The sequence below is a fragment of the Henckelia pumila genome, chromosome 3 (assembly GCF_033568475.1).
Source record: "Henckelia pumila isolate YLH828 chromosome 3, ASM3356847v2, whole genome shotgun sequence".
Taxonomy (NCBI): Eukaryota; Viridiplantae; Streptophyta; class Magnoliopsida; order Lamiales; family Gesneriaceae; genus Henckelia; species Henckelia pumila.
The window spans coordinates 153,660,402-153,675,533 of NC_133122.1; the positions used below are offsets into that span (position 1 = coordinate 153,660,402).

Sequence of the window (15,132 nt, forward strand, 5' to 3'; positions counted from 1 at the left end):
TTCAAGGTCGATATTGAAAATGAGGTGTTTTATATAAATAATTTATAACCAATGAAATATTGACATTAATCATTGTTTTTATGTTTTTTTTAAGATTTTCAATATTTATGAATATTTGTTATGATTTATCAATTCATGTTATATATTCTTAGTTTTTATATTTTTAGATTGTTTAGAAATTTAATAGAAATATATATTAGTAAAAAAGCTCTTCAAATAGTATTCATCCAAACACATTTATGAATTAAATAAGTGCTTTTCATTTATTTATCCAAACACAAAAATACAAAAACTTTTATTTAAAAAAACACTTTTAAAATTCAATTTTAAAAAAAAACATGTTTTTAAATAAAAAAATATTTCTGAAACCAAACGCACTCTTTACTGAAATCATATTGTACACGAAGATGCATTACTTAATTTTTATCGTGAAAACATGAGATCCAAGTCTAAATCGAGGTCACTAAAATAAACATTTTATAAATTAATTTTATTTTATATGGCCATAAACACATGTTTACAATTTTAATTTATACTCCATGTTATCATCAATAAATTTTTAATATAATACTCAGAAATCAACAAAATAAGAAAATAGTATACTAGAAGTGGACCATTAGTCATAATAGTAGTTAGATGGGTACAACTGCAAATTTTGTTTTGGTTAGAACACATAATAAAGGTATGAATCAATATTATGTCATATTTGTGCTATGTTTTTTTTTTTTTCTATTTTCATTATGTTCAATTGTTTTTTGGTTGAAAATTATCTAATGTATTAGGAATTCTCTTTTACGTAGTGTTTAGAGAGTTTTTAGGAAGCACTTCTCAACTTTTTCTTCACAAAATTTCACCAAATTTCAAAATTTTGTGAAGGAAAAGTTGAGAAGGGCTTCCTAGAAGCTCTTCCAAACACTACCTTAGTCATCAAGGGTGCAAAGACGTGCATCAAAAAGAGTTTAGCATCAACAACAAGGTCTGATTGAACAATTAAGTACTTTAAAAACGTTTTTAGTATTTTACAAGTGAAAAAAATTTAAAATATGTGTTTGGACTTTGAAAATTTTTTTTGTAAAACGTATTTGAAAAATATTTAAGAAAAATGTTTTTCAAGTATATTTTGTAACTAACTATGTTTATATAAAAATATCTACCCTGTGCAACACACTTTTTTTTCCCTTAGTAAATGAAAAAAAAACACTTATATCTCATCCATATTTTAAACTATTTGTTTTTAACTTACTCCATAAATTTAAATTAATAAACACATCTGGTCATATTCTATCGATTATTAATCTACATATGTACTTATTCACTTATGACTTATATCTACGTACGTATGTAATACCTATATATACATCAAATAAAAGAGTAAGTCTCTTGAGAGACGGTTTAATCCTACATAATTTTATAATAAAATGTAATTTTTTTTTTTATTAATGACTCAAATACGAGATCCGTCTCACGTAATTGATCCGTGAGACGGCGAGGGTTTTTGAGCAAATAAAATATTTTTTATTAATGACTCAAATACGAGATCCGTCTCACATGTTCTAAGTGGGCTTATGTTTTAAAATTTTTATGTATGATTTAAAAATTCGATCGCTCATGTTAATCGTTGGAATTTTGTTATTTAATATTGTTCATGATAATGTTTTGCTGAAAATATGTTTTGACACTGTTATGAATCAAATTAGGAGTGGAAAGGGAATTTCCGAACCATGTTATGTTATGGCCCTGATACGGTGGGAATAATAACCGTTCTATGACCTCACCCCTTAGAGGGATTACATATAGGGGACTGGTCAGTTAGCCACGATTAATGAGATGAATTTCAGTGTCTTGTCAAAGATTATGTTATGTCATGTCAAATATGTTATGATGTTATTTATGATATGCTATGCTATGTTGAGACATGATATGAAATGTTTATGATTTAAATTAATTCATGAGTTTTTTGAAATAAATATATATATATGTATATATTTTGGTATGATCGATCGGCCCCCACTTGCTGAGTGTTTCCCATAACACTCACCCCTTACTTTTCCCTCCCAGATTATGAAGATGATGATGTAGAAGTTCGTGAGCAAGATATGTTTTGGGGATGGTGATAAATGATCAATAAGACTAAATTTCGTTATTTTTATTATTGGGATTTTTTTTTAATATTTTGTTATTAAGTTTTTTAGACGCTTCCGCATTGGTTTTGTTATTTTGGATTTATCGAGTTGTAAGACAATGTTTTGAAGTTTATTTATGATAATAGACTGGTTTGGTTTATACTGTACTACGAGGCTGGTTGTTTTATAATTTGTATGAATTTGAAACAACGCCGGTGGCACGTCTCGGTCTCGGGGCGTGACACTAGCTTTCCAATATGAGTAATTGGTGTCATCCAGTAATGATGGTTTGATGATAGAACTCCCTTCTCATCCCAGATCCATTCCTGCAAAATATAACATAATTTTCAGGATCTCACTAGTACAATAAAATAGTGACCTTCTTTGATGCCAATTTTTGTGTTATATTACTTGTAATTCCAAAATATAATCATTTATCATTGTTTACTAGATGTGTATAAATAAAATAAATGACACAAGAACACAAGGATTTTTACGTAGTTTAGTGAAAATACCTACTTCTATGGGGTCATGCCCAGATTTCAACTGAAATCACTAAACAATAAGAATGTTACAATCGATAAGGACTTATTCAAATACAGAAGAAACTCTCTCTTTGTTAACACCCTAGATAATAGACTTATAGAGTAGGAATCACTTGGCGAGCACCACTCGTCTTCAAATCTGCTATTAATCGAACTCCATTTGACACCCAGATTGTTCTCTCCCGAGAACTTCGCTTCCCTCTCCCGAGGGATGTATTTATCAAAAACCTCTAGTAAGCTGTCACACACTGTGGATCAATACTTAGAAAAATAACAATGGCGCTTGACACCTCTTGTCTCAACCAATGTCAGAACATAAACTGGGTAGTAATTATTTTCTCGCTAAATATTCTTCACACCACACCGTATGATCTTCTCATATCTTATAAGCACAAAGTTCCTTGAAAAATCTTAGATTTAAATCTCGAAACACACCACATCACAATTATCTCTAGTTCACATAGAACAACTCAATATTGTTCAAGATGATATTCTAAAATTTGAAACTCAACATATATCTCATATCCAGTCATATTTAAACTTCAAAGATTTTTCATATAAATAGAATTAAATATTCCAATGTACCATATAATTTAACCAAGATTCAAAATTCAAAACAATCCAAAATTGAAAAATCAGAAAATAGCATTCAACAAACTAGATGCTCATAATCACATAGCTGGTCGATATTTATTAGATTATATTTTAGATTTTCAACCAACAATACATCCTTAATGATGATGTTACCATGGATAATCTTATCCTTACCCACGGTCCTTCCCTGTGAGTTATCACCAAAAGTGATTTTTGGTCTAGTGCACTTGGTCAGTTCAGGCAGTAGTTTGGCATTTTTCGTCATATGCCTTGAACACCCACTGTCCAAATACCAAGATTCATCCAGCATTTTTTCAACTCCTGTTATCTGTTTACTAGTAGAAGAACACTCATGATCGTTTTCCATCAAGCAAGTAACTTCTTCTTCTTCATCGATTGAGCTTGATGAGTAGTTGGATTCATCAGATTCACTATTAGTATCTGCCCATTTGGCTTTATTTTCTTCAGCAACAAGAACTTCATGCTTCTTCTTGGATAAACGCTTTTGATCTCTAGAGTTTCTTTTCTTTTCATAATGTTTCTTCCATTTTTCAGTTGATCTTCTTTCATCTTTATTTGGTTTTGGATAGTCTGCTATGAAATGTTTAGTTTTTACATAGTTGAAGCATGTTCTTGGTTCCTCAGTTGATTCCCTTTTCTGAAAATTTCTTCTATAAGACCCTTCTTGATTTTTCGTCATGAATTTTCCAAACTTCCTTATGAATAGTGACATAGCATCACTACTCAACCGTTCAGCTGTTATTTCCATTAGAATGGGAGATTCTAATTTGACAGCTGCTAACGCTTTGGTCAACTGAGACGTAGACTGGTCTTCTTCCCTGGTATTTAGCTCAAACTCATATGCTTTTAGATCAACAAATAAGTCATGCAGTTCCAGTTTATTCAAGTCTTTTGACTCTCTCATTATCATAGTCTTTAAATTTCATTATTTTGGAAGACCTCGAATGAATTTTAGGATTATCTCTCGATTTGTATAGGTTTCTTCTGGAGCAATAGTTCAATCACAATGCTGCTGATTCTTTCTTCGAATTTTGACATGGATTCGCCTTGCTTCTTTTTGATGTTATCAAACTTTTGTGTTGCTACAGATAGTTTGTTCTCCTTTGTCTGCTCATTTCTTTCACAGAGTTGAATAAGATTCTCCTATATTTCTTTCCTGTTTTACTCATCTTGATTTTGCTAAATGTGTTTTTGTTTTTGTCAAGAGTTTTGTATAGTATATCCTTAGCCACATTGTCAAGATTGACTTTCTTCTTATCATAAGCAGTCCATTCAATTCTTGGTTTTTCAGTGTATTGTAGTCCTCCACTTGAGATTGCTATAGCAGTGTTGACTTTGGTGATGGTAATAGGTCCATCAGTGATAAAATACCACATGTCATCATCTAATGTCGAAATATGAGCTTGCATGCGTATTTTTCAGTCATCAAAGTCCTCTTTAGAGAACATGGGAATTTTGCTGAATGACGACATTTTAAGATAGTGTTCAGAAACAATATAAGAACATTTCTCTAATACCACTTGATAGGATCAGTTTGAGTATAGATAGGGGTGAATACACTTCAAAATGTTTTGATCACGCTAAGTTCGAATTCAATCGGATTAATGATTGAATTGTTATCTTGTCTTGGTCTCTATGCAGATTGGCAAACAAAAAGAGATGTGCGAAAATATTCCAAAGTGCATATTATGAACACTAAACTGAATATGTATACAAAACTGATAAAATAAGGTAAACTGATGAAATGGCACGAAGAGATGTTTCTGGATGTTCGAAGATTTCAATAACTCCTATGTCACATCTTCTTCTACCTCGGAAGGATAACATTAGAAGAATTTGAATTTTACAATCAATTTGCAAAATCCCACTTCAAGACTAAGATTTATACACAATTGTCTATCTTAGAACTCCTAGTTACAACTCAATGGCAGTCCTAGATTGACAAAATGAAAGTGTATTACAACTTGATTTGACTTGCACAAAGTGATCCTTGAATGATCAGAATAAAAACTGTAAATGTGTGCTTCAAGTTTCTTGATCAATTTAGCTTTTTAAAGCTTGAAGTTCTTGAATGCGAAGATAAGTAAATTCTTGCGCGAGACCGAGAGAGTTCTTCAACTGATCAATATGCCTATTTATGGCCTCAAATTCCAATGGTAATAATATTAAATTGCATCAGGTATCATTTGAATTATTTTCGTTTCTTTATTCGTTTTTGCCAACATTCTCTGCACCCAACATTCTCTGAAATTGCGGCGCTATATTGCAGGAGTGCCAGTGTACGGAAGATCTTATCCATTTAGAGAAGTGATAGCGGACTGATGTCAATGCAGCTGTTGTAATGAGCTAAATTGATATTGTAGTGTTCTCTGCAATGCGATCAGTTTAGAGCTTCTTATTTTGCGATATCAGTTTAGCTCTTTCTCTTCAGTTTAGCGCTTTTTCTTTTGAGATATCATTTTAGCACTAATCATAATGTAATTAGTTTATTATGATGCGATCAGTTTAGCTCTTCTTATTTTTGCAATCAGTTTATCGCTTCGATTTTCAAACACCAAAACTTAAAGTTTTCAACAAGGACGGTTATTGAAAGAACGTCTGGAGTATGCAATGCACGATGGAAGGTATTACATAATATGCCTATGTTTTCTCTGGATACTCAATTCAAAATTATAGTGATGTGTTTTGTTTTGCACAATTTCATAAGGCGATACGATGCAACTGAAGATATTCTTGAACATTGTTGATTTACAAGAAATTGAGCAAGATGGTGAAAATGATTATGTTGATGACGGAGGTACAAAATGGCAGAAGCTCACGCAGGAAAACATTAGACACATGAAAAAAGTTAGAGATAACATAAGAACTTCATTGTCAATTCAAGGTCGATATTGAAAATGAGGTGTTTTATATAAATAATTTATAACCAATGAAATATTGACATTAATCATTGTTTTTATGTTTTTTTTAAGATTTTCAATATTTATGAATATTTGTTATGATTTATCAATTCATGTTATATATTCTTAGTTTTTATATTTTTAGATTGTTTAGAAATTTAATAGAAATATATATTAGTAAAAAAGCTCTTCAAATAGTATTCATCCAAACACATTTATGAATTAAATAAGTGCTTTTCATTTATTTATCCAAACACAAAAATACAAAAACTTTTATTTAAAAAAACACTTTTAAAATTCAATTTTAAAAAAACATGTTTTTAAATAAAAAAATATTTCTGAAACCAAACGCACTCTTTACTGAAATCATATTGTACACGAAGATGCATTACTTAATTTTTATCGTGAAAACATGAGATCCAAGTCTAAATCGAGGTCACTAAAATAAACATTTTATAAATTAATTTTATTTTATATGGCCATAAACACATGTTTACAATTTTAATTTATACTCCATGTTATCATCAATAAATTTTTAATATAATACTCAGAAATCAACAAAATAAGAAAATAGTATACTAGAAGTGGACCATTAGTCATAATAGTAGTTAGATGGGTACAACTGCAAATTTTGTTTTGGTTAGAACACATAATAAAGGTATGAATCAATATTATGTCATATTTGTGCTATGTTTTTTTTTTTTTTTTCTATTTTCATTATGTTCAATTGTTTTTTGGTTGAAAATTATCTAATGTATTAGGAATTCTCTTTTACGTAGTGTTTGAGAGAGTTTTTAGGAAGCACTTCTCAACTTTTTCTTCACAAAATTTCACCAAATTTCAAAATTTTGTGAAGGAAAAGTTGAGAAGGGCTTCCTAAAAGCTCTTCCAAACACTACCTTAGTCATCAAGGGTGCAAAGACGTGCATCAAAAAGAGTTTAGCATCAACAACAAGGTCTGATTGAACAATTAAGTACTTTAAAAACGTTTTTAGTATTTTACAAGTGAAAAAAATTTAAAATATGTGTTTGGACTTTGAAAATTTTTTTTGTAAAACGTATTTGAAAAATATTTAAGAAAAATGTTTTTCAAGTATATTTTGTAACTAACTATGTTTATATAAAAATATCTACCCTGTGCAACACACTTTTTTTTCCCTTAGTAAATGAAAAAAAACACTTATATCTCATCCATATTTTAAACTATTTGTTTTTAACTTACTCCATAAATTTAAATTAATAAACACATCTGGTCATATTCTATCGATTATTAATCTACATATGTACTTATTCACTTATGACTTATATCTACGTACGTATGTAATACCTATATATACATCAAATAAAAGAGTAAGTCTCTTGAGAGACGGTTTAATCCTACATAATTTTATAATAAAATGTAATTTTTTTTTTTATTAATGACTCAAATACGAGATCCGTCTCACGTAATTGATCCGTGAGACGGCGAGGGTTTTTGAGCAAATAAAATATTTTAATATAATTAAAATAGCAAACGTAATTGTACAAAAATTATTTACCGGTTTGGAGAAGAAACATATATAATTTCAACGGAAAAAAAAAGATTATGATAAGAAAAATTATTTTCTCCAGGTTTATCTGGCCCAAAACTCAAACGGCCTGTACCTGTAGGCACTCCGCACCTATAAATGACATGTTGGGCTTGGTTCTAGCAAACTAGAAAACAAATGGGCTTCAGCCCTCATCTTTATACGTACTCCGTTCACAGTCTCACAGATAAAATGTTTTATTTTATTTTATTATTTTTGTAGGTATACTCTTTACATTTCTTCATATTCAAAATTATCCGTATATTAAGAACTTATTGTCAGTTTTACGACTCACACAACCAATCAGATCATACAACGGTGCGTCAACAACATGACATACCTTACCCGAAGAGTTTTCAATAAGATCACTCATTCAATACTACTATCATGAGTCATGACCAAACACACGTAATCCAACAATATACATTCAACATCTGATAATTTTCAATATTAATTAAATGACACACATATATTTTTAGTTTTTACCATCACAACTTTTTCTTCCCATTTGGTATCTAAAATGGGATACCCATGCTGCAACAATGAGCAATAAATAAACAAAATTAAAACATATGTATGACCACTAAAATAAATTGGTTCATAGGCCTCTCGTGCATGGTCTATCAATGTCCCATTTTTTAAGAAAGGGAAATGACCATGTGCCTGCATGCCTACGATTTTATTATTTAGCTTGCATATAATAAATTTATTTTTTGTCTTTTCGAAACCTTTTTTCCAGTTGTTTTATCCCTCCATTTTGCTGTTTCTCTGAATGGTTGGTTTTGGAAGAAATGGACAGCACACCTTTGAAATTAATACATTAACAGCAACCACCCACCTAATTAAACAATTTTAGATATATATACAAATTTTCCCTTTTGTCAGAACTTTAAATATACGATAATATCTTGTTTAAAAAATAAATATACGATAACATATGTAATATGTTTTTTCGTAAAACGATATCAAGAATCTATATTTGTAAAACAAATTGATCTCATTAATGTATATAATGAAAAATAATATTTTTGATATATATAAAAGTAATAATTTTTATTGATCGATTCGAATAAGAGAACCATCATATTCTGTAAGATGGTTTAACAAGATTTTTGTGATATATATATATATATTATATAATGAAAAATAATATTTTTGATATATATAAAAGTAATAATTTTTATTGATCGATTCGAATAAGAGAACCATCATATTCTGTAAGATGGTTTAACAAGATTTTTGTGATATATATATATATATATATATATATATAGACAGACACTTTTGTATTTTTTTTTTAAAAAAAAACTACTATTTATGCCCTTAAAAAAAACTGCATGTTTATGTGTAATATCAAATATGAATGTAATAATTTCATGTTCTATTTTGGAGTTGGGATATTTATAAAAATAACGAATCTATTTAATTTGTACGTCAGCTTACCAATATACATTCACACCAACGAGGCTATTTCTTCCTGCAAAAAATATTTTATATCTCATGTTCAATTTTTAAATTTTCAAAATACCACACACTTTTATGTTGTCGGTCCAATCATGTCATGACCTCGACTTTTCTTATGTTTATAAGAGATTTAAAAAAAAAGGCTTATTTGCTAAAAAAAAAAAAAAAAAAAAAAAAAGAAAAGCTTATATTTATAAGGGGAGCTCCCTGACACACATAAAAAAAAAAAAAAAAGCTTATTTGTCCAATTTTTAAACATAAATTTCTTCTCAGTCCCCTTGTCAATAAACATGCATTTGAGCTCTCTGACACACATTGTTTCTTTGTTTGAGCTTTTTATATGTGTATATTTACATATTTACCCTCCACAATTATGTTTGTCTTATTCTCAAAATGGTTTTTAGTTTTCTCTCTCCTATATTATATTGCATGATTGTGCATTTCATCGTAAGATTTTTTTAAGTTTTTTTTTTACCATTTTAAATATTTTCTTTATTACTCCCAAAAATATATATATGCATATAATTTCTACTTGTTCTATTTCAATTTTATTAGAAAATTTGTCTATTAAATCGAAATTCTTCATTTTTTTGAGGTGAAAATTCTTGATTTTTTAGTTTTGAAAATAAATTTTTAAAAATATGGATGCAATATATAAATAATGGGATTACAATAGATTCTTAGTTTTTAAATATTACAATATATTTAAAAAACGATATTTATTTGTTCAAAAAATGTGATCATTTCTAGTTTATCTTATTATTTAGTTAATATTGAAAAGTGGAACTCTGAAGAATTATAAATAATTAAAAGTGATAGGAAAATATTTATATTTGGAATTTCTTTTATTTTTGTTGTTTTGGTGGCGTACCCTAGAGAATTTGGATGTTTGAATTGATTTCGCATTTCTAAGTTGTTCAAATATCTTCAGAAATTGAGAAAATCGGTTGAGTAGATTAACATCCATTCGGTCCTTTTTTTATTTTCAAGAACATTTTAAAAGTGTTTTTTCCCCCCCCCCCCCCCCCCCTTCTCCTCTACACACCCAACAGATCTCCAACAAGTAAACGTGAACAAGTCATCATAATCATCATATTACATTTTGATGTGTGTGCAAAAAAATGAGACTCTTGCTCCCAATTTCTTATCAGCTTGTGTCGTAAATGTCGGACATTGTTCCACATATGTTTGGTATTATTCCAAATATGAGATAATTCGAACCGAAATTATTTTCACTAGGCAATGGTTATCTTTAGATCCCAACTTTTTTTTTTATCTTGGTAAGTAAACTAACACATGCTCAATTAAGCCTCATGTGTACTATTGTTGTGGTTGTGTTGTGCCAAACCCAAGTATCACATATGATTTTTTTAATAATGTAGTTCATATATATAAATCGTCTTTAAAATTAGTATAATCAATTACTAAATATCATGTTCAAAAATTGTTGCAGTTGCGAGTTAACATTATTTTAGACATTGAGCAATTAATTATGTCAATACATGTGATCTTATTGGATAATGGGTAATGTGTTCTCTTCTACATTAATCGAAGTAGTGCATATGATATTACATGACAAACACTAATGTAATTGGTCGATAACTCTTACGATAATGAAAACTGGTCATAACCATCATAATGTGTGTTAAATACCTAAAAATAACATCTCGGTACATGCGCAAAGAATGAGTCTCTCGGTCTCAATTGTTGTCAGATTGTGTTGTAGATGTCCAATATTGTTCTAAATAAGTTATGAATTATTCCAAATCAGAGATAATTCGAACCAAATTTACTTTTACTAGGAAAATTTGATCTTCAAGGCTAAAATTTTTATCCCGAAAAGTAGAACAATGCATGCTCAATTAGACCACATGTATACTATTATTGCACATGTGTTGTGCCAGATACCAGTATCACTTATGCTCTTTTAATAGTAGAGTTCAAATACATTTGTCGTCTTACAAATTGGTATAATCGATGACTAAATATCATAATCAACAATTATTACAGTTGAGAGTTAACATTAGTTACTCAATTGTAGACATTGAGAAATGAATGATATTAACACATGTGATCTCATTGAATAATAAGTAATGTATTTCTCTTCTACATTTGTCAAAATAGTGTAAATGACATTACATGACAATCATTAATGTAATTGATTGAAAATTATTACGACAATGAAAACTCACCATAATAATCGTAATGTGTGTTAAACACATGAGGATAACATCTCGGTGCATGCATAACGAATGAGTTTCCTATTCTCAATTTTTGTCAAATCGTAAAGAAAATATCCAAGATTGTTCTAAATAAGTTATGGATTATTTCAAATCAAAGAAAATTCGAACCGAAATTACTTTCACTAGGAAAATTTGATCTTCAGTGCTAAAATTTGTATCCTGAAAAATAGAACAACGCATGCCCAATTAGACCGCATGTGTACTGTTATTATGCATGTGTTGTGCCAGATACCGATATAACATATGCTCTTTTAATAGTAGAGTTCAAATATATACGTCGTCTTACAAATTTGTATAATCAATGAATAATTATCATATTCAACAATTGTTACAGTTGAGAGTTAACATTTACTCTATTGTAAACATTAGGAAATGAATCATATGAACACATGTGATCTCAATGAATAATGCGTAATGTATTCTTCTTCTACAATTGTCAAAGTAGTGTATATGACATTACATGACAAACATTAATATAATTGATTGAAAATTATTACGACAATGAAAAATCACCATAATCATCATAATGTGTGTTAAACACTTGAGGATAACATCTCAGTGCATGCGTAAAGAATGAGTTTCTCGTTCTCAATTTTTGTTAAATCGTGCAGAAAATATCCCAGATTGTTCTAAATAAGTTATGGATTATTCCAAATCAGAGACAATTCGAACCGAAAATTAATTTCACTAGGAAAATTTGATCTTCGGTGCTAAAATTTTTATCCTGGAAACTAGAACAACACATGCCCAATTAGACCACATGTGTACTGTTATTATGCATGTGTTGTGTCAGATACCAGTATCGCATTTGCATTTTTAATAGTGGAGTTCAAATACATTTGTCGTCTTAAAAATTGGTATAATCGATGGCTAAATATCTCATTCAACAATTTTTACAGTTGAGAGTTAACATTAGTTACTCAATTGTAGACATTGATAAATATATGATATCAACACATGTTATCTCATTGAATAATGCTTAATGTATTCTTCTTCTACATTTTTCACATACATTACAAACACTAATGTAATTGGTCGACAAATCTTATGATAATTAAAACTCATCATAGTTATCACAATGTTTGTTAAATACCTAAGGATAATATCTTGGTGCATATGCAAAGAATGAGTTTCTCGTTCCCTGTTCATGTCAAATTGTGCAAAAAATGTCCAAGATTGTTCTAGATAGGTTATGTATTATTCCAAAGGTTTGATACCTAATTTTTTTTTAAAAAAAATTTATTCCATAAAAGCCTCAATTAATACTATAATCAAAATGAATTATACCACAAATATTAATCACTCACTTCGGTAATTAGACCAATAATGAAATTGTATAGTAATAATTATTAAATTATATATATTAAATTTTTATCCTAATTATCCATGGAGCAAATGCGATACGATACGTATACAATGTATTTTTATTTTATTTTAACAAATAAAAGTAAATATATTTTTGGATGTTAATTTAAATTAGGGTTATAAATGTAAATTTTAATTTTTAGTAATTATTTCGGAACAAAATAAGTTTTTTATAAAAAAAAACTGAGTCACTGAAGTTTTTTGCAAATCACAAGTATTAATATTGATACGTGAAAATGTATTATATATAGAGTTTATATTCTTTTTCTTAGTATATTTTTCTTTAACCAAATTAATCATTAAAAAATATTATTCCAAATTTAAAACTTGGAAATATCTTAAATTTTTAAAAATGATTGGTTATCATTTAAAAAATAACAAATAATAGTTGTAATAATTATTTTAAATATTAACAATCAAATTTAGATACTCGATTTTTTTAAAATAAAATTCATAACCAATATATTAATTATTATGTATACTAATGAGCAAAGAAAAAAAAAATTAATTCTAAAGCAAGTCTAGAGAAGAAAGAGAAACAATATCATTTAAAACAAAAACAAATGGCATTATTGGATTTTTATAGGTGACAAGGGGTATTATGGTACTTTGGTTAGGTATAGGGAGTTAGAACAAATAAAAATTTGGCAGCAGGGAGTTGTAACACATATAATTTGGCATGGGACTGACAAACAACTTATGTTTGCTATTAGGGATTTATTGATAATTTTCCGTATTTATAATTTTAAATTTGTAATTATTTTTTGTAATTTACATGCGGATAATAGGTGATGCACTTAATTGGCCAAATTCAAAACTCAAATTTTAAGTTGTATTGGTCCTACGAAATAATAAACTAATTTATTTGTCCGAACCACTGGAAACATTCTGATGCAGTACAAATTTGTAGTTTGATCGTCATTTTAACTCCATTTTCGGCACTTCATTTAACAAAACAATATGTTAATTTAATATTTTTATAAAAAACGAAAAAAGGATGCTCCAGTATTTTATTGCATAAATAAATTATAATACGACATGATTTATCCCTAGATTTCTTCTCAATTTATAAGCATCAAAACCATCAATATCCAGCTCTCCCCCAAGATATTTCTCTAAAAAAATGGCCAAAAACTCCATATTTCAAGAAACAGCACATGATCCCCAAGAAAAAGAAGACGACGATGAAGAAGAGGCAATCTCTCTCTGTGATTTCATACTACACTCGGAAGAAAAAGATTCTCCCCAAGATCAAGATCGTAGGAAAAGCTCCGACCCATCAGATTTCTTCGAGTTCTTTAATGATCTCACCTCCGAAATGTGTCATGCAGAAGACATCATTTTCTGCGGTAAACTTGTACCATTCAAGAAGCAACCAGTGCTAAATTTCGATACTCTCAACGATTCATCCCGGAGATATTGCGAGTCTTTGCCGGATCAGCTGTTGACTCCCGCAAAAGCACGCAGTACCGACTCGACCACCAAATGCATGCGAAGCTGCCGTTCGCTGGATTATGAAAAATCGAAGGGCTCTTGTGCTCCCCGGTTTCGTTTGAAGAAACAGGTGAAATTCGAGGTGTGGAAGCCTAGGTGGTATGGCCTTATGTTTGGTGTGGTGAAGTCTCCACCGGAAATGGACCTCCGGGACATGAAAAACCGGCAAGTTCGACGGAATTCGGGAGGAATATCCCGGCCGCCAATGGAGGGCAGAGGGAGGAATATGATCCCTGCCAGCCAGAGAAATTCTTGGAGTGATGATTTCTTGAATGTTTTGAGTTGCAAAAACGATGCTAGCGTAGCTACCATGTCTCTTAGTCTCGTCCCATGAATTCGATGTAATAATCAAGTATTTCACTTGAGGTTTTACAAAGTAATTTTCTTCTAGCTATATCAATCCCATATTAATGTAATATTAACGGATTCTAATCTTTTGTAACTATTAGATCGTTACATGCATATGCATATCTACTTATTGATTCTTTGCTATGTTCATAGTACTGCATCGATATCTATGTCGAACCACATTATAAAATACGAATCGAGTTAGTATTAATGTAACAATTGCATGATTTAAAAAAAAAAAAAAAACTGCAATTTTGGTCCTTTATGTTTGTCACTTTGCGATTTCGGTCCTCTATGTTTTTGTATTTTAGTTTTAGTCCTGTATGTTTCGATTTTTGGCAATTTCAGTCCTTTTATTCGAAAATTCTTACGTGACACTATACACGTCAGCTCCACATCAGCATTGCATTGATGCCATATAAGCGTCACATCGAAAAAAAGACTAAAAATGCCAAAAAAAATTAAGA

At 29.5% G+C, this 15,132-nt stretch overlaps 1 protein-coding gene across 1 annotated transcript; it reads left to right on the plus strand.

The window, feature by feature from the left end:
* Nucleotides 1-13,946: 13,946 nt before the first annotated feature.
* LOC140889766 (uncharacterized) lies at nt 13,947-14,651 on the plus strand. Its single transcript, XM_073297492.1, has one exon. The coding sequence runs from the start codon at nt 13,947-13,949 to the stop codon at nt 14,649-14,651; it is 705 nt and encodes a 234-aa protein (XP_073153593.1).
* The last annotated feature ends 481 nt before the right edge of the window (nt 14,652-15,132 follow it).

Excerpts from the sequence above, each read along its gene's own strand:
- LOC140889766 (XM_073297492.1), top strand. The coding sequence starts at position 13,947 with ATGGCCAAAAACTCCATATTTCAAGAAACAGCACATGATCCCCAAGAA.